At 39.5% G+C, this 27,395-nt stretch overlaps 2 protein-coding genes across 7 annotated transcripts in view; one reads left to right on the top strand and one right to left on the bottom strand.

Annotated features, from left to right (window-relative positions):
- The window catches only part of Eip74ef (Ecdysone-induced protein E74), a 178,843-nt gene that overhangs the window by 28,462 nt on the left and 122,986 nt on the right, over positions 1-27,395 (top strand). The window contains exon 1 of one of the 6 annotated variants that reach the window (XM_083082314.1): positions 17,870-17,968. The exons of the other annotated variants lie outside the window; for them this stretch is intronic. The gene's annotated coding sequence lies outside the window, so the exon portion shown is untranslated. Of the gene's footprint in view, positions 1-17,869; positions 17,969-27,395 lie in introns of those variants that run through there. 6 annotated transcript variants of the gene reach the window in all.
- Lsm11 (U6 snRNA-associated Sm-like protein LSm11) lies at positions 4,484-27,346 on the bottom strand. The gene is made up of 5 exons (XM_083082319.1): positions 27,119-27,346; positions 26,380-26,437; positions 13,594-13,706; positions 9,692-9,830; positions 4,484-4,750 (listed from the first exon to the last, which is right to left on the bottom strand). Exons 1-5 carry the CDS (start codon positions 27,287-27,289, stop codon positions 4,602-4,604), a joined length of 630 nt encoding a protein of 209 aa, XP_082938445.1. The 5' UTR covers positions 27,290-27,346; the 3' UTR covers positions 4,484-4,601.

Raw genomic sequence — 27,395 nt, 5'->3', positions numbered from 1 at the left:
AAAATTCCACATTTTTCGGGTAAAATCCATATCAGTGGTCAAAATTGATATTTTCCGAAAAAAATTATCTTTTTTCATTAAAAGTATTAAAATAATAAATAGAAAAGCTTATTCGATATACATCAATTGACAGAATGTTTTCTAACTTAGTTTAATCTAAAATGAAATCCACAATTGACGTATTAAATAAAATAGGTTTCTGGTTACAAGATGTTCAAGAAACGCAAAATTATAAATAAATTTATTTAAATATATATTGATGATAATTTTTAATTCTGTTCTTATTACACATTTTTCGCATTAAACTAAAAATTAATGTAAAATTTAATAACATTTATATCTTCAAAATTTTTGTCTCAAAAATTCACGTATTAATTTGAATAAAAAAAAACTTTATTATTATATTGGTTTCACTTTTTAAAACTACAGTGATTAGTATGATTTACCAATTAAAACGTAAATATCTTTTTGTATAAAGTTTTATAAATTTATTTTAGTGTTACTAGTCATTTTTTTATAATTTTTATCAGTTTATCGAATAAAATCTAGACAGAAAAACCGAAATTTACCATGTTTTTTTTCCATTTACTAGACTTTTCCGGTCACCTCTGAAGAAAATGCACACAATAGCGCTATGCAATGATGTCGTTTTCTGAGAGAGAGAGTGTTCCGTTGGTTCATAAAGTACGCACGCGATAATTGCCGATTATCGCGCAAATTCAAAGGCAATATAATTTAATATTTTTCACACTATCGGTTCAATTAATCTCGTTACAGCCTGCTTAAAGACTTCGCGACGTGCATTTCAACAATCGAAAACGATTCTTGAAACTGTCAATATTATTCGTTTTATTTATTCAAACTTTAGCTCACAAATTAATGATTAAACGTTTTGAATTTCTATTAAACACAAAGTCCAAAATTGCACGATTAAAGTTTTCTTATCACCATTTAACTAAACCCTTTCTATTCGCGAAAATAAATATTTTCTAATCATCTCAACAGCAGTATATTTTTCAACACTTGATAATTTTGGAAAAAAAAAATACATAATATCCGTGTTTACGAGTCGTCTATTTCGCGTTCGCGAAACTCTGAGTCTCGCTGTGGACCGACCTCGAGAGTTTCTACGATCGTCATTACGCCTCCAAGGCGCTTACTCGTCGGCCCTGGATCGACGTTCTATCACTATAGAATCTACCGCTTCTAGTGTAAGAGAGAGGAAGAGGAAGACGGAGAGAGATACCGCGAGTTGGTTCGATAGAAAAAGAAAGATAGTAGAGATAAACTATTCTGTCCGCCGAAGGAGCACGCATACAAAACAGCGGCCAATTATCGCGCACGGACAATGCGTCCCAAGGTCCACGAATCTTAATCGCGTATCGCTCGTGTATCTCTTAATGACGCCGTTTTACAGAGACATCTCCTCGGTATGGTTTTCAATAAAACGAGGGGAGGAGGAGGGAGAGGGAAATCGCCCTTTTCGGAGCCTGATTGCGACGTCGTACGATAATCATGTGCTTTTACGAGATACTTTCCCCTGATACGGTTTTATCCTGGAGCCATACCGTCCGCTTTCCACCGAGATCCGGAGATGTGAGCCCAGATATCCACTCCAAGAGTCGTCGCAAAATTCGGAGACTGAAAGAATGACGTGGAGACTTTTAGAATTAATGGACGTAGAAACGCACGAGAGCATCTCATGATTTCAGAAGATACAAAAGCGGAAGATTTGCGATTTGCGAATCGAGGAATGATAAATTGTCTTCCTGCAAAGCAGCTTTCATATGCAAATTGCGTCTCCTCTTGTACATTATGATTTTTTTTTTTTTTTTATAAAAACAAGAACGCGCTGCCGTACGTAAAATTACCATTACTATCAGCATTTCTGCAAGAAAGCACCGAGAGAAATGCCATTACGTGTGTTCGTCGATCCAGTATAGGCGATGCTGCGGGGACCTCCGTCCGTCTGTCCGTCTTCTGTCGTCGGTAGCGAGATTCCCGCGCTTCTCGAGGGCTCCGGCTAAGGTTATGGTTTGCTCTAGGAGTGCATTAACCCCTGTCGGATCGCGAGAGCACACCGTAGAAGAAGCGCAGAAGAACCGTCGCGGGCTCGAGATGCGGGGAGGGGGAGGGACGGGATGAAGCGAATGGAAAGAAGCGAAGGGGGGAGCGAGGGGGGCGAGGGAGGCTCGCGGCGGCGTGCATCGTGGTTGCGATCATCGAGGCGAGCGCTTTTACGTGAGACGGAGACGCGAGAGAGGAAATCGCAAAGCGGCTCGAGGGGGGGGAGGGGGAGAAGGGGGCGAGCGGACTTTCTCCGGAGAGCGAAAGTGAGAGGGCCCCCCGGGAACGCGCGTTCGTTCCCCCGGCCGCTCGCGATCTAGGGGCCGAGGGGGGGAGTGGGGGGTGGGCGAGGGGGAGATATTCGTGCTTTCACCGTGCCCCGTGCCCGCGAGATGCACTTTTCCGCGACGCAGAAGCGAAGGCGCGCGCACGCGATTTCGCGACCGGAAAAATATGATTTTAGAATAATTAATGGAGCAATGGCCGCGCGCGAAGCGACGAGGAAATGCGGCCTGATACTCCTGGGAGATATTCCGCGTTGAATCTTACGTTAGGGATGCGCCGCCCTTCGTCGCTCTCTTTTAACGCGGGGAGAGGAGGGGACGAAAATTGATGGTGCTGCGAGTTGCATGAGACGCAATTATGAAAGAATAGCGGTGCAACGTGGTGGTGCACGCTATAGTCGACGTGTCATCTCAACGCCATTCTTGACAATAATACTCGCGTGTGTAAACACGCGAAAGTTGAATGAACCTTAAATACACGCTGTTAATACTTTTACAAAGTCAGACTGTCGACTTTAAAGTTTATTGTAAGAGATAAATTTCTTCTGAATACTTTATTAAAGAATTGTGACTATTAATATAAAATTCTGTTATCTTACAAAAAGTCTGCTCAAATTAAACGATAAATATAAATTATGTTACATCTTTTTGTCTTGAGATTTTTAAATTTATAATCGTTTGTTCGAAAGAATTATTGCGACCTGGACATTTTTGTTACGAAAAGAAATTGACTCTGTTGATCAAATCGTGGACAAAAGTTTGTGAGGAAAAAATTGAGATCTATAATATATGTTAATCTCGATATATCTTCCGACCATGAAACAGTCAGCATCCTTCTCGGATTGGCCTTTAGTATTTGCGCTCGAGAGAAAGTGCGCCATGCTTAGGACAAGTCCCGCATTTAACACATATATATATATACTCACAATCAGTAATTCACAGCGTGTTATTATATCTCAAGTTTCACTGCACATCAGTTTTATATAATTTTCTCCCTAGATAAGCATTATCACGGCAACGCTCGCAAAAGAATCAAATAGCCCAAAGACAGATGCACGCATTATTTAAAAATGACAAATTTGCAAATCACTTATCGATCGCAACCAAAATTAAAAATTTCTCTTCTAATTTGATCAATGAAAATCCCCATGTAAAACCGTTTCATTCGAGAGTTCTCTAAAAATCCCCGGAAATTTTCTACGATCGCGCGAAATTAATTCGAGGACGAGGAGTATCGATCCTCCCCCCTTCTCGGTAATTGCGAACAACGAATATTAATCATCCACGACGTGCCGTTTTCATTCGTCCGTCGACGAGGCACGTCTCTTCGGTACCGTAATTCAACCATCGACTTTCTTATTCCTCGCGACACGCATTCCACTTCATTCCACTGAGGGGCGAGGGGCGAGGGGAAGGGGACATTTACGAGGGCGACGAGCGCTAGAAGGGAAAAACCAGTCCCTCGTCGCGGTGCGTGAGTTAGTCACGGTGGAAAGGCGCGACGCCGGACAATCGCGAATTAACTTTCTTCGCCGCCTTCGACTTCCTCGTTCGATGCTCGCACCGCGGATTAGAGCGGATTCTTTATCGGCTCTTACTCCGCCCGAAGGCCGCGTCGACTATGCAGATTGATCTCTTCCTCCTCGTTCTTTTTTTCATCTCGACGTTCCTTTCTTTTCCCTTTTTTTCACTCTTGCGAATTACATCCTTATATCCGCGTTGCGAGAAAGTCTCCAGGTGTCCTCCAGGTTTTGATTCTTCGTATAATTTCAAGGGCGCGAAATTCCTTGACGTAATCACGTGTAATAATGTAATGCATACGATATTTCTCTGTACATGGGTGTTATTGAAAATTAATTATAGCAGGAAGAGAAATGGGAACGTGAAATTTTATGATGTGTATTTTTGAAAAATGTAACAATTTTTTTATTAAAAATATTATATAAACATATAGTAGTGTATCGGAAAAAGAGGAAGCGAGGAGTTAAAAACTCGAGTGAAAATTTCGGTTACGCAGATCAAATGTTTGCTATTCAATTATTATATTTCGAGATGAGAAAATCGTTGTACACTTTTCAGAGGATTCCAAGCGAATGAACTTTTTATCATGAAACATTTTCACACAATACTCGTAATACTTTAATTATTTATTTCGTTAAATAAATAACGGATGATGGATGACAGAAAAACTATCGTTGTATTAGCTACACAATTGAGTGCACGTGCTTGGAACAGCCCTTAAGGCGATGGTCAATTGATTTTGACGATTATAGCGACTTGCTCTCCCCTCAGCAGCATCTGTGGCACGTGTCTCTCCAAGGTCTCCATCTTTCGCTCCTTCCTTATCACCGTTTTAGGGATACCGTTTGCTGCCGCCTCTACCTTGACTGCATCAGCACCTGAATCAAAAATGCAATGTCGAGTCCTCGCGATATGTATTTCCGATATGATGTATAATTCTTTCTCTTAGCTAACGGGACAACTACTGTAGAAATTCAATATGCAAATGCGAATAAATTGTTGCCAGTTTACTCAGAAAAATAACGACAATCGTAATGCATTTCAATTTAATTTCAATCAAATTCTGATTGTTTATTGCATGATAAAAATGTGTTTATCATTTTGTCAGGTATATGTATCGTTAAGAGCTCATAATTTCCCATCAGTGTTTTCATTTTTTCCATAAATCCCTGAAAATGTAAATAGATGATCATATTTTCAGGGCAGTCTAATAAGACTTCCAAAATTGATGTTAAATATGATATTACAAATTGAGAATTGAACATTAATTTTTAATTGCAAATGTTCAAAACATTGTATAATAAACTTTTTTTTTCGATAATTTAAAACTCAGCACCTCTCAATAACGAGTTTATCGTCCACTGCATAAGCAATTTCTGATAAAAGTTTCAAGTTTGGAATATGACGGATATTACCAGAAATGTTGTCGGAAGTGCGTATTTGATGTTGTGGAAAAGCACGAGAAGAAAATGTCACTGGGGTCACGAGGAAAGTCTGGGAAGGTTGTTTATATGCCAGCACGTGCCCGCAAAAGTGTGCGTGGACCGTGAAGGCGGCAGGAGGGGGGAGGGGGGAGGGAGATTGCGGGGGACGGAGGAAACGGAAGGACCACGAGAGGGTCGGAAGGGGGCTGGTGGCAGAAAGGCAAGCACGAGGAGCCAACAGGACACGTGTACATCGATCCTATAGGTTGTTCTCCAAGGTCGCCCGTCCCTCCACCCTCCCTCCCTGCTACGTCGTATCAACGACCTCCGCGACCCTTCGCGATATCCCGAAGTACGTCAGTAGGCCAACTAACCCTGAACTCGGCGCGCTAAAAGAGAAAAAGAGAGCAAAGTATACGAGCGCCGCCCGTGGCGTCGTTTTTTAGATCGCCATAAACGCGACGACGTAGGAAAGAGTTTGGGCCGTTTGCCACGTGTTTCCTCACGTTACCACGCAATACGTCATCGCACCTTTCTTCATTTAACATCCTCCAGAGATAATTTGTTTAAATTAATTTAAATTAAGCGAAGAGATAAATTAACCCTCAATCCTAGGTTTCGGGAAGAGATCTAATTGAGAAGAAAATATAAAGCTTTACGTTTATAGAGAAATGTTTCTTTGATTGCGTCATCGTCAGATGAAATAAAACATGTGGTTAAAAGAGAATTTTCTTATAAATCTTTGCAATTTGATATATTTTTTGAATTATATAAATCTCGTAATATTACAGAAGCGCTTATTTATTTATTACGAGATTTATGATATTTTTTATGAGTCGACTTTATCATTATTAAAATAATTTCAAGGTAGACATGTTGCAGACATTTTATTTAAAGTGCAATCCAAGTATATGTTTTTGAAAGTATTTTTTATATGCATCATGTTGTTGCTGAAGAGATTAATTGTTTATTCATTCTTGTTTTGACGTCGGAAAAACAATCATCGAGTATCTCGCATGTATTGTGAATCGTATATATCGTGTATACGATAAGCAAGATCGATATAATCGCGCACGTTCAAATTTTTATCAAAGTACTTTCGTTAAATTAACCCTAAATATCGTATTCTTTTATTAATGTAATCCGATTATTTGATCAAATCATTAATCAAAATCCGAACCTCGAGATGCGTTGACAAGAAATGCATCTATACATATGATGGTAAATGCCAGATGTATCTGACACAAATTGTTAGATTTTGAATAGTGTTGATAGCCATTTTGGCGATTTCTTCAAAAAACATAAACGCATACGATACGTAATCCAGAGAATTATTAAAAAAAACTCTAATTTGTTTGCAAAATTAGACCACATTTTTAAAGAAGTTGAGAAAAAAATTTATCCAGCGGATAACATTTTAATTGGAATTTCTTAAAAAAATTGAAATTACAATATTTACCCCTGAGTAAGTGTTGGCAGATAGTAGCAATCATTTTCGTTAAATGGAAAATTTTGTTTGAATATTTAAGATTAAAAATTTTTCCGGGTGTCATTTCGCTTATAAACAAAATATCAGTTTCATCTCATGTATCGGTTACTTTTCGATTCTTCCTATCTACGGATTAAAGAGCCGGCAAATTTCTAATTTCTTGTACATACAAACGAAACGTTTGATACAAAAGTTGGCATGTTTGACACGGCCGGTGCGAATGAATGAAAACGAGAAGGCGAAGGTTGGAGGGCACGTGGCAAAGAGAAGAGAAAAAAGGGAAGAGGAAGAGGAAAATTGTTAGGCCAGACGCGAAGGAGCATAGGGGAAGCGTCGCGTGGGAGTCGACGCAAAGTGGGAGAGAGAGAGAGACGGAAGCAAAGTCGGAGGCAAAGAAAAGGGAGAGAGAAGAAGGAGAAGCGCGCCGGAGAAAGATGTAAGAGGAGAGAAGGAACACGAGCGCGGAAGCGCGCACGCGAGAGGGCACCCCCCCTCCCCCTCCCGCTTTTACGTCGAGCGCGGGGGGCTCTCCTTCTCGAAGGCGCGTATCGAACGCGCGCGCGGCGACCACTATAATGTAGTCAAGGTCGGTCCTTGCTCCTGCCGCAAAGCGGCGGCGACCTTAGTGGGATATATTATCCCCCATCGCGCGCGCGATACGACGACCCTTCCTTCTCTTCTGCTCTCCGCTCTCGGCTACCGCCCTTTTGCCGCGCGGTGTAAATAAAGACGAGCGGATCACACGCGCGCGCGCTCTCAGGGTTCGTTAAACTCTATCGATTCGCGCGGCGAGAGGAACGAGATATCCCATGGATTAAAAGTGAATCGGTCTTGTCGCGAGTAAAATGTTATTCTCTCGTAAAAAGGCGGCGATCCCCGAGGGTCGTGAAAAAATTGGCTCCTTGAGTCGAAGGAATAGATGAAATATTGCATCTTCAAGTTTTGCGTATTTATTACATCTTCAATTTTTGATCTCTTCCTTTTCTCTAGGTATATAAAGCATATATTGTAGACGGATATTTTGTAAATAAATTATGTTACAAATGTTATATAAAAATCCTGCGTAAGTAGTATTTTTGAGAAGATTCTAAGAATAATTTACACTTTGCATTTTACTCTTGATAAGATATTTACTTTGAATCGAGCTAATCTGATACCTTTCGGCAAAATTTAATCATGTTAGTTGATTAAATGATAAAGATTCAGACTAACACTCAGTACAAACGAGATTCAAAATAAAAATATAAAGGACTACAGAAGTCAGTATAGTATATATGTGTATAAGAAAAAATAATGATAAAAAAGAAATAATTCTAAAAACTTTGAGAAGGAGGAAGGATAATCAATCGGCCGACTCCTTTCCGAATCTGATACTTATATCAAAATTGCACATTTCTTTCGGATAAAAATAAAAAATATCGTTTCGATAACATATCGTTATATTCGTATCATTTTGAAAATTTCGCGATATATATTTTTACATTTTTTTTCTCCTGAAAGTTTTTGAAAACAGATTTAATCGTATCGTATGAAAAAAGATACACACTAATTTTATTTTGTCTGTTTCATCCTTGAAAAAATACAGATTAAAAAATATCATTTAAACTCTACAAGCGTTTTATGTAATAATTGTGAAGATTATAACTCTATGTGTAATCTCAACAATCAAGTATCAAAGTCAATATCGAGTTAATATGCATTAGATTATTCTGAAAACATGAAATATATTTTACATTAATATATGACTATTACATAAAACACATAACAAGATTGTTATAGTCACTTCCATTATAGTTATATTAGTCGGAATAAATTATTATAATTGTAAGAATGAGCAATCACGAAACAATGTAACAGAAACTAGAGTTGATGTCATGTTATATTTCATCTTTTTATAATAAGTATTAAATTCAACAGAATTGTACATAAATTCTGTTGAAAAAAATTTATTCGAAATTATATGAAAGCTATTATTAAGGATATTATTATTTATTTTTACAACTTAATTCGTAAAATTTTTTAAATTAACTTTCTCGTAATTAATGAAATATTTCGATATATTTGATAAAGAATAATCGATTCTTAATTGTTCAAAGAAAACTTATTGTTCGATAAATATTTCGATATATTTGATAAAGAATAATCGATTCTTAATTGTTCAAAGTTTTAATTGCAACGTGAAAAATATAAATAAATATTTCGATATATTTGATAAAGAATAATCGATTCTTAATTGTTCAAAGTTTTAATTGCAACGTGAAAATGTGGGTCACTTATATGCATAATGATCGATTTTATGAGTAATAACATTTCTCCTAATCCATTAACGGCAAACGTCTCATCATATCGAAAAAAAATTCGATATTACGAAAATAAAATAATTTTCATAATGATGTTCTACAAAAAACTCCATATAGATAAATTATCTCTAATTAATGATTTCTGCGTATCAACGTGAAGTTTTCTATGCAGAAAATAAAAACAATCGCGCGTAATTTAATTAAAAGTCTTTAATGTATAACGAGAGGTCAACCACTATGGCAATCATTGTACATTTCGTTAGAAATATATTGCAGCAGTACAGTAAATATAATTTTAGGAAATACATGTTTTAGAAAAATATGTATTGAAATAATACTAGCAATATAAAAAAAAAGTAATATGCATTAGAAAAACTTTTTAATTCTGCAATATTGACAATAAAAAATAATATTGACAATAAAATAAATACCAACAATACAAAAACATTATTAACAATACAAGAGCAGTATAATGGCAATGTTAGCAATAAAATGTATTGCCAAAAATGGCAATCACTGTACATTTTTTGAGTAGTGGTTGACCCCTCGTATAATGTGATTATGACCCTTGATGGATTATTCGAAACTTTAATGGGATGATCGTACCGAGAACGGGCGCTTTCCTCTTGACTTTGCGGGACCAAACCTCGTAGCAGTCCTCCAGCGCGAGGTTCCAGTGCTTATCGAAGGCGACCACGTATGCCTCCACGTGTCCCCTTATGCCGCGCGCGTTCCTGGTGTAGACCTTCGACAAAGAACGACCGATTATTCCTTTTAGAATCGCGACGAGTCCCCGAGTGTTACGTGCGACTCGTTTCTTCCAGGTAAAGCCGCGCACTGCGACGAGAAGAGACGGCGCGATTGGCATTCTTTCTTCACTTTCGATTACCATATCGAAACGAGAAAGTAGTAGAATCGAATGTGAATCGCGTAGACAAAATAAAGCAAACGTTGTTAACAGGGAATAAAAGTCAAGAAGCATTTGCCTGATTTTTCTATGATAAATTGTTTCTACCTGACTCATCAAATTCAAGGCATATCACTTATAATTAGATCGATGATATATTTTCATATGAATCATGTGTGTAGGTCACGTAAATGAATCTGCAAAAGAGCGTGATCGGGGAAGGGGAAAAGGATTCTTTTGCATCATTGCGACTTTTTATATATTCAATAAAGTATTTATGCAAATTGCGGTAGAATCAGTCTATTTCTTTTTTATATCTTATCATATATATATGAAACGTGTGATGCATTTATTAAACTTCTGTGCGACTTCTAACTAATGATATGATTCAAATACATGTAAATATAATTAGTTACTCTCTTTCAACGCTTACAATGATTATTAATATTACCAGTAAATTTAATAGTATAAAGCTGTACAACTAAATACTACTTTTGATCTTTTTCAATTTTAAGTTAATTTCGATAATTTGTCTTTATATTCTATTAAAAAAACTTGACTTTCGATGTTTGTTCGGCCTAAATTGGGATTTGCTTGGAAAATTCAGATTGTATCGTCGAATCAAGAAACTATATAATTTAGCAATGTTTATTGTGGACAATAGACAATATTATTAATTTACAATTTATTTATTATTAATTAAAAGTTATTATTAATTAATTTATTATTAATTAAAAATTATTATTTATTAAAAATTTATTAAAAATTATTATTAATTAATTTATTATTAATTAAAATTTATCTATTATTAAATATCGCGCCGGTTATTAAGGATTCGTGTTATTATATATTGAGAAAACGCGTTGCTTGTCGCATAGATGTGGTTGCAGGAGACAATATAGCGGTCTAATACGCGGAAGTGCGGATCGACGAGGCAAGGCCCCCTTCAATGCCTTTCGAAGACGTATGTACGGTCGGCTTTGTCGTAATGAAAACCAATTGAGAGTCTCACGGACTATGTGTCATCGCGAGCTATTGAATGAATGTCGTCGACGTCTACGAATTAGCGGAAATCGATCCCAGAACTCCTCAAGATCGCCGACGAGGAATTTGGTCCTTGCTGAGTTCCAAGATGACATGACTTGCCCGTTATTCGTCGATCTTTCTACGTTTTTGTAAAATAATCTTAGTCTAATATGTCTTATCTCATCGAAATAATTTTATTAAATTTTTAATGAAACTATTAATTATTGGAATATGAAAATATATCTCGGAACATCGATTTAATCGTCACTTACGGGTATGATAAATCGTAGAAAGAATGTAGGGATTAGAACTTGTCATTGCTTCGGAACTGCAGCAATTTTGCGCGCTTGATGTGTCAGGCTTTTCTTGACCGTGGATCCAAGGATTTCGTCGCGATCGAAAGATCGCGGCAATGAGATTATCGAGGGCGATTCAGGTAGAAACGTCAATGTAACACGTGGATTTAATTAGACCGGAAAACTGTGCAAGTAATGCAAAACTGATTTAATTGTTCAGGATTATCGAGTCGATTAAATTCTAAATTCTTTCGCAAACTTTTGTCAAAATTATATACAATATCTACAAATTCGTTTCACTCATCCTTTTAACAGTTTTACTGTTGCGTAAAATTTATTTTTCGAAATAAAAGCACAAAGCTGTTAAATGTAATTCATTTTTCCTTAGCGTATATGAGAATAATAAATCTCGAGGACATTAATCATCCAATTGTTTGATCAACGTAATCAAACATCGTGATTTTTTCCCAACGCACTCGTCCGTGAGATGAGTTCGAATGACTTGATGATTAAAAAAAAAAAAGAATAACAATTGTGTGCTTTCCTCAGCAATTTGAAGAGTCGAAGGCCGAGTAATCGATCTAAGCCGAAGATAAAAATCTTCTTTCCGGATACGTTCGAAGGTCGCGAAAGATTAGGATCTATCGACGGAGGATAGCGATTCGAGGAGAATCTCAAAGAGACGACGACGAAAGTTGATGATTGCGATTAATTTAGGTTCGGTTTCGTTCGCGGAAGGAGACTAATCGAAAACTCCATTCTCCTCGTTGAAGATATCCGATGCGGAGCGCTTCCGCAGGAAGAGAGCCTAATTAAATCAATTTGACTTTTATTTTCCATTATGCCGTCTCATTGTCCTATTATTAACCGTCCTTAACGCGAGGCGGCAATCATTAAGCGCGCAGCGCCGCGGGAAATCATCACGGGCGCGATTAGATAAGTATGATGATGATTTATCAGCGTGCCCATCGCACGGCCGCGACTTTCCACAGTTATATGCGTTCGCTTCCGGATTTCAAAGATGTTCCGAATGTATTGTCAAATATAAAATTAGATTGCACCAGATATCTAAAAATTATCCTGTTTTCGAGAAAATATCGATCTCATCATTTTCAAAAAATATCAAAATTATAATCATAAAATATTAATTTTCGAGAAATCGTATTGAGTTGCACATGTAAAGCATCGTACTTATGGCAGCTTCAAAATTATATCGGGAAAACGAAATATCAAAATTGTAATCATAAAATATTAATTTTCGAGAAATATCAAAATTATAATCATAAAATATTAATTTTCGAGAAATCGTATTGAGATGTACATATAAAGCATCGTACTTATGGCAGCTTCAGAATCATCCCGGGAAAACGAAAATAACGCATATAAAGGGAAAGTTTTACTAATTAATTTTTCTCCCATTAATTAAAAATCTGTCGGAATTTTGCAAGATTTCACCTGCAACGAGTCAATAATTTTCGGAAAAATGTACTCGAGCTTTGAATTGTGCTCTCTTAAGAAGGTTAATCGTGTTATGTTGTAAGGAGTGAGTTTTAGGGTGACCCTTTTTGGCGGCCGCGATATTGTCTCGCGTCGAATTGTTTGTCGCACGATGACGGTATCTCAGGGACACACGTAAGTAAAGACGACGAGAACGCCCGTTTGGTCGCCATGGTTACGAGTGTTGACCCGAGGGCTTTTCCCTCCTCCGTCGAGTCGCGACACTCGGCGAAGGGAGGATCTCGTCGCCCTTCCAGCACCCCCGCGAAGGGTTCGCGTACATGTCACTCGACTGGGAAAGTGTGTCAGCCATGTATGCCTGCACGCATAACACCGGGGGTCGAAGGGGAAGAAAAGTACGGGGGAGACGACGCGACCATTTTTAGGATTGCTTTTTTATTCTCGGCAATGATATAAAAGATTAGGGAAGGAAAAGTTTTCATTAGGAAAAGTTAGGGATTCGCGATGAACAATATTTATTTTAAGACTGATAGTATTTAAAAACAGTACTTTGTTTAAAAAAATGCAAAAGTGTGCAAAAAATTGAAAAACGATGCAAGCTTTCAAATTATTATTGTTATTATAATTTCTCAGGTATAACAAATTTTTAACATAATTTTTTGAAGGATTCTTTGGAACAGAGAAAAGATTAGTTTTTAATACAAAATTATTGAAAAATATATAAAATGTGGAAATTTGCATCTTAAGAATCATCTGCACTTTTTTTACATATGATTATAAATATAAATGGATCTTTTATAAAAAAGATCGGTGTGACCTACCCTAATCCGAATTTTGTTCTCCATGCATCCGTGAAGCATTCCTAGTGGACCAATGGTATTTTGCATTTTTGTAAGTACATTCTTCAATTCGTGTCTTTTACGGAGCACTGGTTCTGCAAACAGTCAATCAATTTGGATATTTTTATTAATATTCCTAGGGAAAATATACGTATATAAAACCTATTTAATTTCATACATATATATGTATGATTAAAAATTTCCGAGTAATTTATTGTTAATGTTAGACAAGATTAATTGAATTAAAAAGGGAATTTCTTCACTTTTGAGTTGGTTTCAGAATATCGAATTTTAATCACGATATCAAGCTTAATTATTCAATCATGAATCGCAAGTCGCTTTTTCGTACATCTAATAAAAAAAATCACAGGATTGGATCATAGGATTGGAATATTGCTTCTTGAATCCATCTCATATTAAAATCATTTCCATATTAAATTAAATTTAAAAGAAATAAAAATAAAAACCTTAATGGATCAATATATCCTTTTTTTACAACATGCACGTATATTAATAATTAATATGTATGATAAAAATAAATATATGAGGTCCGATCGATACTTGTAGTAAAGTATCAAAGGTAAAAGTACTCGGCGCGATATAAAGCAAAAAAATGCACTCTATCTTGCTCAACTCCCCCTACACATTATTAATAATAAATATAATGAGTAACTGTATCGCACTGCGAGTTATACCACACTTGAATAGTCCCGGGAAGCTATTCAGAGTCTCGAGCCGGCCAGGTTACGACGATGGACTTTTACGAGTCGCTGCAACACCGCGCTAATAAGAATTTATGCGGCTCTTTCGTGTCTCGCGGACTCGCTCGACAAATCATCGCGCGAGGAGCGGAGAGCCGATAGCATCGCGTTCGCGTCGTTTGTTCCTCCATTTCTTGCTCCTTTTTTTTTGCCGTGAGGGAGAGACTTTACGCGGTCACGAGAGCTTCATTAACCACGCCGTTGTATCCGCGTATGTACTTATACGCGGTGATGCGAAGCTTTTCCTTCTCGCTGACGTAAATCAACGAGACACACGTGACAAGTGTAATTACAATTTAACTCGGTATCGAAAAAATAATAATTTAAAAATTAACGAGTTTCTTGCTTTAATTTTTTATCGCATCGTGTATTTTTCTTCGCCATTTTTCTTCGTAGTTCACGTATTAATAATAATTGTATACTTGATACTTGTGTTTTCTTATAATTGAGTTAAAATAGTCGTCGTTATAACAATATTATCGTTTGCAAATTTATCTTTCTGATGCATGAGTTAAAAAAATTTTAAGAAAAAATAAATTGATTGAGGAATCATGTTCTTCCATATCTATTTATATCCCTGAAGCTTAACTCGTTTGTTTTCAATCTTCGCGATTATCCTTTCCTGGAGATTTTAAATGAAAAAACACTAATATCTCAATTCTCTCGAAAGCTGAGTTCTAAATTTCTGAATTTTCTTCAAAAGTGTGACACAATATACAAGGTATTTTTACAAATTAAACGACCAAACTTTGCCAGTAAATTTTATAAGAAATAAAAACAATGTTATATAAATATAGATTCAAAAATAATTTATTATATTATATTGAAAAAAAGAAGTTTATTTAATTTTCCATTTCTAAATATCGTTTCTCGTTTCTAGTGCAAGATTGACATTGCTGGAGATTGAAATTAACATACTCTAATTTTATATCTATTTTGTTTTAATGAACGCATCATTGATCCTGCCTATCATTTCTGTCGAATCTATATTTTTGTACAGTACACTATCATTTTCGATATGGTACATTATCGTTTTCTACAGAAAAGTCCAGTTGTGTAAGATAATCTGGTGATCTCAGGGATCAAACAATCGGTAAACAGATTAGATAAACATCGTCGACTCACTCTTATCTAATCGAAACATATTAACAATCCTCTATTCGCGTTTAATACCTACGTTATAAACTTTTTTAAGGTGTTTCCGGTCCTAATAACAATATATTTGTTATATAATATTTATATACATTTATATAATATTTATATACATTTTATATAATATTTATATAATTTATATATAATATTTATATACATTTAAATAATATTTTTATACAGTTTATGCAATAGTTTATACATCATATATTTTTATTTACATTTTATTTCTATTTTTTCTATTCTTTATTTTCATAAAACGTGCCGACAAAATTTGATCGTTAAACTTTGAAACGCCCTGCAAGAGCGTCGATCTAACTTTGCGATCGGGGGGCTGGAGAGGGGGGAGAAGTCTCGGCGGAGCCGGTCCTGACGTCGTCGCGCGAAGTTACGTAAAAGCCTCGACGCGGCGAGTGCACTTATTTTCTCCGCGCGCGCGCGCGCGCACTCGCGCGCACGCGACGCTCGACATTCGCCGACTTGGCGAGAGAGCGATGCATAGAGCGAGATAGACGGTGCCAATTGGCTTTCTCCGATAACTTTCATGCCACCTAAAGGCCGCTCGCTCCGCTTCTTTTCCACCTTTCTTTGTTCCTTTCCGCGTGCACTTTCACTATCACCGCGATCCAATTGCGCCGCAACAGGAGGATCTCTCGAAGCGTTTCACGCTCGCCCGTTAATTAAGTCGCCAACGATCGCGTCACGAGCGACGATTATTTCCTCATCAGATAGCAATGCTAGAAAACAGTCGCTTCCGAGATTATCCGTGATCCTAGACGCGAATCTTTCACGATTGATCTTCCCGGAGGAAGCGGAAACCGAGCGCGTTCCGCGATGCGTATTCCGAGACATCTTGTCGTTAAACGGAAAGAACGGAAGAATAATTTATCGCTAAATGAAGAGGGAACGCTTCATTTCATCTGTAGCGATAGATAAATCGGGCTCATCTCGGAGAGAGAGAATCGAGAAGGAGGCGGAGGAACAAGCGCACTCGCGTCTACCTTGGACCTTCCGGCTGTTTTTCCTCCGTTCTTACGCGAGCTCTCCTTCGCCGCGGAAGATAGCGCCCGGAGAGAACGTTCACGTTTGCGTGAACCGCGTGCAGGGAACCGTTAGGATCGCAACCGCGCGCGGCCGCGAGGGGAGGAACGCGAAACGGTGACTTTATCGCCCCTTCTTCTGGGTAGGGTGAGCCACGTAGGTGTCCGCCGTGTGTTCCGTATCTCCTCTACCGCACGTTCGTTAACCCCTTAAGACGGCGGATGCTCGGACTAGCTCGTATCTACAGGGTGTTCGACAATCGCGATTTTTTGCTGGATCGTCCAAGACGGTTTATCAACGCGAAGAAATACGAATTGGTCGGATTAGACGGATTGGTCGTGATTAGGAGAGGTTTTGAGAAATCAAGCCTGAAGAATGTGTCTAATATTGTACAATATAAATTTTGATTGCTTTTTATTTCAAAAGTGGAGTTTATTGTGTTTTTTTTAACAAGGATATGTATCATGTATGATACATAATTCATGTGCGCTGATTCATACTATTTAATATATATATTGTTAAATTTTTCAAGTTTACTTTTATTTGATTATGTTCTTATTAAGGAACACAAATTTACCAACAATTTCTCTCAATATTGTGCAAATAATTTTTGGAATTAGAAGGTCGTAAAGCCTGAATGCTGTAACGTGTCCAATTTCATCATTATAAAACATCAATTAAAAGCGAACGATATTTATATTATTTTAAGTGGAAAAGGCAACAGAGCATACGTTACATTGTTCTTGATCACTTGTTAAATCTTTTAACGTATTCAAGTTTCAAGCGCATAATATTTATATCGCGAATATTTTGGTTGCGACGTGGATTGAAAAATATCGCGAGGCCGTTATTAAAATTCATACTCGTGATTACAAGGATACTGATTTCTCGCCCATGTAATATCGATTTTGAAACAAGTAGTCCTTCGCGAATTTCTTCCAGATGAAAAAGAAGGGGTCGCCGCTTTCAAAATCGTATTATTATAATTTACGCAAAGCTCATTTTCACAATAAATGCGACCTTCGCGAAATGTCATTGCGCGAAACATCAGCAATTAATATTGGATGTTAATGATTTACGAAACGTATAAGGACAGGATCCTTCCTGTTTGTATATGATTTACATTGTTATCTGTTCTTTGAAAAGACACATGGTTATTGATATTCAAATTGCGCAAACATATCGATGAAACATATTTTGGCGAGCCTCGCTCTCGAATCGTATTAGTTTGCGATCGCAGTTTGCAATACACCTTCAAGTCGAACGAAATCCAATTTCCGTCGGATTATTATAAAGTTTACATACACACAGAGAGAGGAAACGTGAAAATTTTGAAACACTAGGCAAATTGGAATTCTGTCACCGACGTTAATAATCACCACAATTTCTCATCAGATACAAACGAGGTAAATAATTTATTCGATTTGTCACATTTATTGACGTTTTAATATCCAATGTTACATTTATACGAAATGTCGATAAAACACACGTGTAATGTACGTAAGAGTGCTTTAAAATTAGATTTTATTTCAGTAAATAAAAGATCCCGTTTCATTTTCGAGCTCTGCTTGAAATTATTTAAAAATTAAAATAATGTAACTTGTGAAGAGAGAGAATATAAAGTTATGTAAATAGAAGGGCTTAAAATTAAATTATTTCTTTCAATATTATTTTTTACGAAAAAATAACTCCATATTTTGGTCAAAGTATCATTGGTTAATTTAAGACTTATTTTTCGCTGAAAAACTTTGCGGAGAGTAAAGAATATTCTCAGTCTACAAGAAGTTAAAAAAAATTGTAAATTATTTTTAGGAATATTTTTTTATTAAATTAACATTTTATTGCATACAAGGTGGAATATTTTTTATATACTTATATATTCCTTTTACCTTTATTCTCAATCTACAGGAAGTTAAAAGGCACTGCATCTGCAATTTATTAGATTTTTTCGCGATAAGTGAATGAAAAGAAAAAAAGTGGTTTTGGCAAATCAAGTTTTAGAGATGCAATCTTGGTGTTTGTTTGATTTCGAGAGAGAAAAAAATTTAATATAAATAAAGATTAAATTATATACCAAGGTGTTCAACGTGTTGCAACTTTGATAATTACACAAGAGAATTCAATTAAGAGTTTTGGCAGATACATATTATTTTAACGCACACATTTGCAGACTTTTCTCTTTTATTTATCGAACACGCGTTATAGGAGAGATTCTCTCTCTTGGTCAGCGACTAAACGTGCGCGCTCGAGATTTTCCGGCCTCTCGATCGCGTTTGCGACGCGCGCAAAAAGGGCCCCGCGAACATCTGTAGGACGTGTCGTGTCTCGCGTGTTGTTCACCTGCGAAAATGTTCGCGCGCGATGCGTGCGAAGCAGCAGTTCGGGTCCAAAGAGGCGAGCCGCCCGGTCCGAGGAGTCAACCTGGGTCGCAGGTGGGTACTGACGGCTGCTCCATCGGGGGAGCGGGGGAGGACGAGGGGCCGGGGCCCCTCTTTCCTGTCGAAAGCGGCGGATGAAATATCGCGGGGAAGATTGGCGGGAGTTCGCGGTGCCGAGTAGCGGCGTGGCTTGTACCCGCGGATGATCCCCAGGTTGAGTCGCGCTGGGTTCAACGTCCTGTCGGGCAGCGCACCCGAGAGCCGTGGCAGGCAGGCAGGCAGGCAGGCGAGCAGCCACCAGACCTCTCCGCATATATATACACGTACACGGGCGCGCGCACACATTTCTGCGAGATCGCACACGGTCGCGCGCTCCGCCGTTGCGTATATACGTCGCCCGCGAATATACGGGGTGTCCCGTACGTAACGTCCCAGTATGTACTCTACAATGAGAGACATTAATGGGCCAAAGTAGGAGAAATGCAGGTTGGATCGTCGAGATCCGACGACGATGATATGAATTTTCAATTCCCTCTCGGAGGAAACTTGACTCGATAGTAATCTTTCTAGAGTTTTCTGGTCGCAGGATTCGAATCTGAAACGCGACTGCCAAATTATTATTTTGTGTGTAAAGTCATAGAACGTGCTGCGTTTGGAGAAACATGAAATCTGATTAAATTATCGCTAAAAGATTGTCTAAATTTCTCGAGATATTTGTAATCGAGAGAAAGTGCCTGATTTTGCAGGCCACACGGTATACTTGAACACGACGAAAAGTGCGCTAGCTGGCTCGCCGCGCACTTTGCTTTACGCCAACTAGCCGTAGGTACTGTTACTTTTGCGACGAGGCCCTTCGGTTCCCTTCCTCTCCCCTCCCCTCCTCTCCTCTCCTCTCCTCCTCCGATCCACACAATGTTCCTCTTCTCGCGAATATTCACAGCCAAGAAAGTCACTGATGGTCACGTGATTATTCGAAACTTGTTTTCGAGGGACGATTACGACAGTTTGGCGAGATTGTTTCTTTTTTCATCTGTCAAAATGGCAATTGAGATATAAAAGAGAAAAAAATGGAGGAAAAAGCAACATGTTTCCAATACGCGATATCTTTCGGATATTTTAAACGTAGCTTTTGGTTAAACTTGTAACGCAAAGCGAATTAACATTTTCCCTTAATAATAAAAAAATATGGAAAATATACAATTTAACGTGATATTTATATTAAAATTCTCAAAGACTGTCTCTTAGTGTAACTAAAGAATATTATAATCTACTGGTAAAAAATAATGTTTACCTTTTCTTTGAATCTAATCAGGATTCTATTATACAGCACTTGCAGTTTTAAATTTCTACAATGTTGAATTGGTAGCGCAGTTTTATTATGTCGTCTTTAAATAAATGTGGAATCAAATCACTTTTGACATTTTTTTAAATCCTGATGAATAAAAGAATTGACGATCTTTTTCAACTTGCACATATGTACGAGAAGCTTTTCAACTCTACTGAAAATCTCAGAAAAGATAGATTGAGTTTCATTTTTATACTTGGCATATACGTTGAATAATTAAATAAATCGAATAATAAAAGACGAGGAGAGGAGATTGCGTTTGTAGGAAGACAAGTTGAGACTCCAGCGAATCTTTCCTGGCCTTTCTCGATCGAAGAAAGGAGAAATCACTCTTACCCCGGGAAGGTCGGATGACGCGCGCGGGAGGCAGCGGGGAGAAGTCATTCTATCGATCCCAGGTTTCCGATATCAATCGATCCGGCCAGGTGATCGGAAATTGCTGTCTCCGAATTTTTCTTTCGACAAGCGATCGCGCTTTGCGTCCGCGCGCAAATTTGACAGATGTCAGCTGTTCAGAGGACGCTGCTCTTCCCGTAATTGACACGTAATCTTGCTTGTTTTCTCTCGCCTCCCGCGCGTTTTACGACCGGTCCTTATTAAGCTCGGTCTTTTACGCGATCCGGTGAACCGTAATTATCGCGCGATCGTAAGATACTCGAAGGCGCAGCGGAAACCTTTCCCGCGAACCTCGGCGAATTGCGCCGCGAATAATCTCGGCCGCATCATCTCTCCTTCTTGTCTCCCCGAGCATTCGCGAATCTTAACGATCTTTCCTGACTTTGCCCAAGCATCGAGTTTCATTGCCGTCGTATTTTTACCAGAGTGTAAAAGTATAATGAAAACCACGTGCGCGACGTAAAGCAAATATATAAGTACAGAGTATTTTATATTTCCACGAGAATAAATTTTTTTGTCTCGACTATTACTATGAAATGATAAAAAAGTAAGAATTTTCTGCAAATACATGGTTGACGAGAGAAGAGATTGAGGTATGAAATGCAGCAAGATCGGTGAATCCGATCACGTTTCTCCGAGTCTGGCGGTAAAACGAGGCTGTAAAATGCGGTGACATTCTAAATTTTAAAGGGCGGGAGCGCTCGATTCGGCCTCGTGCTCGATAGTCATCTGTTACGTTGAGATAGGTCGAGGTACGGCGATGCACACGAACGCGGTGCCGAGAAATTGGATCGTCCACTGTACCGGGTGGCGCGCGGAACAGGGACTCGGGAAGCCGCGGGAAGCCCCCGGGAGTCGATCTCGCGCGCGCGGGAAACCGGAAGCGATCGAAGCGGACCTCCTCTCCCTCTTCCGCGAAGCTTGATGAGCCGAGACGAGCGAGGAGCTGTCTCTGTCTCGAAGCGGTGGACAAATGGGAGCGGGAACCGGTGAAAAAGGAGCGCGCGAGGCGGGCGAGGGGGAAGGAAAGGGGGGTGGAATATGGGAAAAAAGGCGCGCGCGCTCGCCGTGCGCTGTCGCGCAAATGTTGCGCAATACCGCGCGAGAGAATCGCCGAGAGAAAACATCGACGAGTATTCCGTTACTCGAGGCGAACGGCTGCCGTCGTTGCCTCGCATCATGTTGGTGCCATAAGCGAGAGTAGGCGCGTGCACACGCGTGCATGTGTGCACGTACGTGTTCTTGGTCGGCGGACTCGGTCTGCCGCTAGAGAGCGAAATTCGCTTCCGGATACTAAGATACTTGGAGGAACCTCTTTTTCTTCTCCTCATCATCGTCGTCGTCGTCGTCGTTTCGTTCGTGTCACAGTCATATGTGTGTCACGTTACGATAGGTCGGGAAGACTTGGTCGCGAGAGGCTGAAACTCGATCGAGATGCACGGGTGAGGTCTAGTCGGAAGAGAAGAGGAGGGGAATCTTAATACAAGTACTGATTTTAAAATAAACTTCAATCCCGCAGATTTCATGAAAAAAAAAATTCTCGATTCCATATAAATCCTATCGAGCCTCATTCATATTTGAAAATTTAGAATTTTTGTGAATCACCCATACAGCACAGAATATTGCAGCAATATTTAATATTGTTGCCGCAATATTGCTGCAATTTTCTGGGTATCTTGACGAGGTTTCATCCGCGAATTCCGAATTTCACAAACCATCGATGGACGCGACACGGTCGCCCGAATACTTGTCCGTACCAAGTAGGCTGATACAAAGAGGGAACGTTGACGAAGCAACGCCTACGATATAAACCAACAAGAATCCCGCGATATCCGACGCGATAGCGTAGCCGTGATGGATCGCGGCACCTCTAGCCTCACGCACGCCGCGTTCTCGTTCGCCGGCGCGTGTCCGCGATTGGGAAAAATCGCGGTTCCGGCGGAACGTGTTCGAGGAGGGCCCCGAAGCCGGCGCGGAGAGGCTCGCCGCGGCAGCGAGGTCGATGTCCGGGCGCAACAAGTGCGCTCTCGAGATTCTCTCTCTCTCTCTCTCTCCTCCCCCCTCCCTCTCTCCCCCCGTCTTTGGCGTTCGCGATCGGCTTCGATAACGCCGCGCGCGACTTTCGACGGGCTCTTTCTCGCCGCGACCACCGAGTGATCGTCGACCTCCGAAATGCGCTCGCGAGACGCGCGTGTCGCGTCGCGTCGCGACGCTCTCGCTCGCTCGTGCACGGATTTAGAGGCGACCGTAAACGAGAGCGCCGGAAGCCGAACGACCTTTTTGAGGTTGCGCCGCGGCGCGCCAAGTTTTCTCGCTCGAGAGAGACGGAGAGAGAGAGAGGGAGAGAAGCCAGCCAGTCCGACGCGCGGCGCGTAGCGATGCTCAAGTGCGACGGAATCTTTTTTTGCCCCTCGTATCGCGAACGTCGACATGTCTCGCACTTTTTCGTCTCTTTGCGAGCGCGCATTCCGTATGCCGATCGATGACGAGAGCAATCGCGACGAAATGCTGATGAAAAATAGCCTCGACGATTGTACAAAGCTGCTGAGGAGATAACTATGTAAAATGTATACAAGTACGATTTTAACAGAGAGGCTGCATGTGTATTGTAGGAAGTCGGATGTATATTTTCGATACGAGTTTCTGAAATTATACAAGCTTCAAATGTTCTCTCTAAAGATTTCTAAAAGAAACGATATTTTAGGTCGAATGATTATAATATAATTTTATTACTATTTATAATAATGTAAATTATTATAAATTATAATATATAAATTATAGTTTTTATTATAATGTAATATTGAGGATTTTTTATTATAATATAATTTTGAGGATTTTTTTAATTTTAAGAGACTATCTTAAAAAGGCACTGTATTAAAAAAATTATAGAGCGACTTAATTTCCATCTTTTGGAAATCCGAATCCAAGATGACTCGGGGACAGTCAGTCGTTGCCAAAAGGCATCGATATTCGGACACTATCGGACATTATCGCGAGCATCCCTAGACGCGTCGCGGAGCCTCGAGTTGAGCGCAAGAGGTCGACGTCCGGGCGCGCAACAAGTGCCGCGTTACGTACACGTACACGCACACATTATTGCCCCCTCTCCCCTCTCTACATACACACACGTACACCCTCGTGCTCGCGCGCGCACACACACACACGCACACACAGCAGCCCACCACCCATCTCGCTCGCTCGCATAATCGCATGACCACCGCAGCGCCCCCCCTCCCCCACCCCCTCGAGAGGTGGCATCCCTCCCTCTCTGTCTCGCGCTTCCTTTGCTTCTCTTTGCGCGACCGAGGGAAGGAGGGAAACGACGAGGGAAGATTCGAATAGAGGTGTGGAATAATAAAAGAGAGAGAGAAAGAATTGGCGTGATCGTGCACCTCTCCGCACGCACCCCACGTCGTCGGTAAATATAAAACTGCACTGGGTCAGGGATCCGTGATTTATCGGCTGCCTCGTGTAATTGGCCGCCGGCCAATAGATGTATGCTTCCCCCCCGGGGTGTGTGCGTTGCGAGAATCCGGGGCCGAGAAGACGCTACTTGCGTGCCGTCCAGCATCATCTCCCTCCTCCCCCTCCCCCTCATACGCGCCGCTCATTTCCGTGCAATAATCTCAAGCATCGATTACATTTCCATCTTCGTTTCTGGAATCGGTTATTTGATCGGAACTCTAACGACGAAAGAAGCGTTTTATTATTATAGCACGTTGCGTTGCGATGAATATCAATCGTGCGAATCGGCCATGATTATGATTATCAGATTTTCTCAAGGAGATGGAACTTTTCGATTTGTTGGAGCAATTATCGCGTTAATTTCCTTCCAAGATTCTGAAGATGTAAACGGAAAAAGTGAATTTCAATGATGTGACTTGTGTGCGTGCGTTTAATAATGATTGAACAATTTTAATCTTTAATGATTTGACACGCAAGAAACGATATTTTATTTATTTAGCGCGAATACGGAGAAAATACTTTTTATATTCTGGGCTTTATAAATGATAATATATTATTTCGAATTTTCTTTACCGTGCTATTAGCCCGGATACATGTAAAGAGACTTCAAAGAAAGAAAAAAATACGTGCTTATATGGTACTTACATAGCGCGTAACTTTTTATGAAACAAGTTCATAGATTGATAATAAATTATACTTCCTCTCTTTCTTTTTTCTTCGCTCTTATTTTCTAAACGCGATCAAAATATTTTCTGGCCATACACATTTAACTTTTTTGTTATTGTAAAAATTTACAGTGATTTTCTGTATTCTTGATGCATTTTAAATATCGAAAATAGAAGTTTTTCACCAATTGAAAAATATGAGCGAGATTTAAAAATGCGCGAAGATAAGATGTCAACAATAAATGCGAATTAGATTCTAGGTGAAATCTCGTAAAAAATTCCTCTTCATCGGAAAAGTTGACCGAAAAATTTCTCGAAATGTCTCTCTCAGGATTTCGTCCTATAAAATAAATTCGAAATAATATTCTCTCGTTTATAAAGTTACCACAATATAAAAAATATTCTTTCCAAATAAATAAAATATTGTTTCTTGCGTGTCAAATCATTAAAGATTAAAATTGTCTTGCTTAATCGTTATTAAACGTACAAGTTATATTTTTGCAATTCGTTTTGTGGATCTTAAAACAAATAAAATCATTTTGAAAGGGCAAATTTAAGTCATCGCTTAGAATTCGCAAGGTAATTCGTAAGAAGGCAAGGTTCGCAACGTTTTCGCATGTTTGTTAAAGCGAGAGAGAGAAGAAGAGAGGGTGAAGGAAAGTGCAGCCCTCTTCCTCTTTCTCTCTCTCTTTTTTTCCCGGCAAGAGTACTCGACATTGTAGACATCGCGCGTGTAAGTACGCGAGAAGGAAATATAACCGTGGAAGAGACGAAACAATAGGAAGCCGCCGACGACGGTCTCGGTCTCTCGCAGCGCGAGAAAACGATTGACGCACACTTTCGCGGAGGTCAAATTCCACGCGCGACTAATGCAGCCGCCGACTAATGTTGCGACGACCTTCGTGGTATTTGTCAGGCCGTAAATAAAGCGCGCGCCGGTATCTGGAATATATGAAGAGCCGGCGGATGTGATGGACGAGCGAGTCATTGGTAGGCGCGAAGACGACGAACGATAAATTTCATTTTCGACGCGGGTCCTTCCCCCGGAGAATCGCACATCCCGAGATCTGCGCGAGTCCTATAGCGCAATCCAATATTGCAATGTTGCTGCAATATTACTGCAATGTAACAATGGTCTCTGCTGTATGGGGTCTCTCGATCGCGAGATATCCGATTTTTCGAATACGATGAGCTCCCGTGAATTCGCAAGTTCGATGACAGATTTCCCTAAATTTGGAGTAAACTGTTTTTTAGCGGAAGTATCATTTTTTTTTGCATAAAAATATTAGTATCGTTTTATTTTTCTGCTCCAGTGGATAGAGTCCTGTGTGTCAATTTTTTCAAAATTAATCAGATTGATTAGAGCAATTGAGAAAGTGTCAATAATAAGGGAAGGGGATTTGCGGCTATTAATGTCAACGGCTTAATTGAAATTCGATATCGCGACGCCAACTTGTATGAATGAAGCCCTCCAGGAGCTGTGCGATTGTACGCGATCGCCATCTGTCGCGAGACGCGCGAAAACTGCGAGTAATTGAGACTCGAGCGATCCCTCGGAATTTTCTTACCTTGATGCGGTAAAAATCTCCGCCTCGAGGATGGTCCCGGTACGGTCGATTTGCTACTCTGAAATAGAAATAGAAATAGAAGATGCACAAGAATCGATCGAGCCGCTAGTCTCGTTTGACATTATTTTCATTAGGACCCCGAGAAATTATTTTTCTCTCGTTTTACGATTAAAAATTTCACGATTTCAGACTTTTTATTCCACGAAGAAATTTTATTTCACGACTCAATTCTTGATTACACAGGTGCTAATTTTATATTCCATTAAACACATTTTTCGGATTACATGTATTCTGAATTACGCAAATTTTACACAACGAATACTCATCTCCAGAGAGATTCTATATATAATTTCTAACTTTCTGGGATCTCTCTCTCAAAGATACTAGAATATATTCTAGGTATCCTGCACGTTACAGATTTAGTTGAACGGCTTTCAGGGATAGAATCTATTCCTAAACCCAAGTTTCAAGTATCCTAGTTTCTACATGTTTCAGCTTTAACGAGTCTCAAAGTCTACGCGGCATTAAATTAGGTTATGTGAGGTTAGATTATTGCACGGGCTCTTTTATGCTTTTTATAAATATTGATTTCGACTTCTAATGATTCATTGAATAATCTCACGAGTTTTTCATATTTTAACACGTTTTGCATTTCGATTGATTGATTTATCGGAGATGTCGGCTCCCGCGGATGCGGGTTAGATATTGACATATCGCGAGCACGTGGCGGGATACGCACTTTCGTCGACACGTGGATGCCCTTCAAGACGGCCTCGAATTTCGAAACATTGTCGTAGGTCGGCGCCGAGGACACTAGTCGCGTTTCAGGCGAATACAACGCTTTCAACGGATCGAACTTGTCACTTCCCGCATCCAAGCTCTCGTCCGACGTGTCGCTCTCGTCTGCCATCGATAAGATTACGCGGTTCACTGTCTGTACCTTGGCTCGAGTCGATAAAAACCTACCGTACTTTATAAAATTAGTCGCTTTTTTTCGGGGCTAAAAAAAAATGCAA

Source organism: Camponotus vicinus, unplaced genomic scaffold, assembly GCF_025532165.1.
Source record: "Camponotus vicinus isolate PSW18456_S1 unplaced genomic scaffold, iyCamVici1.0 SCAF_11, whole genome shotgun sequence".
Lineage (NCBI taxonomy): Eukaryota > Metazoa > Arthropoda > Insecta > Hymenoptera > Formicidae > Camponotus > Camponotus vicinus.
Note: the sequence above shows the minus strand (reverse complement) of the source record. Positions and strands in the feature narration are given on the sequence as shown.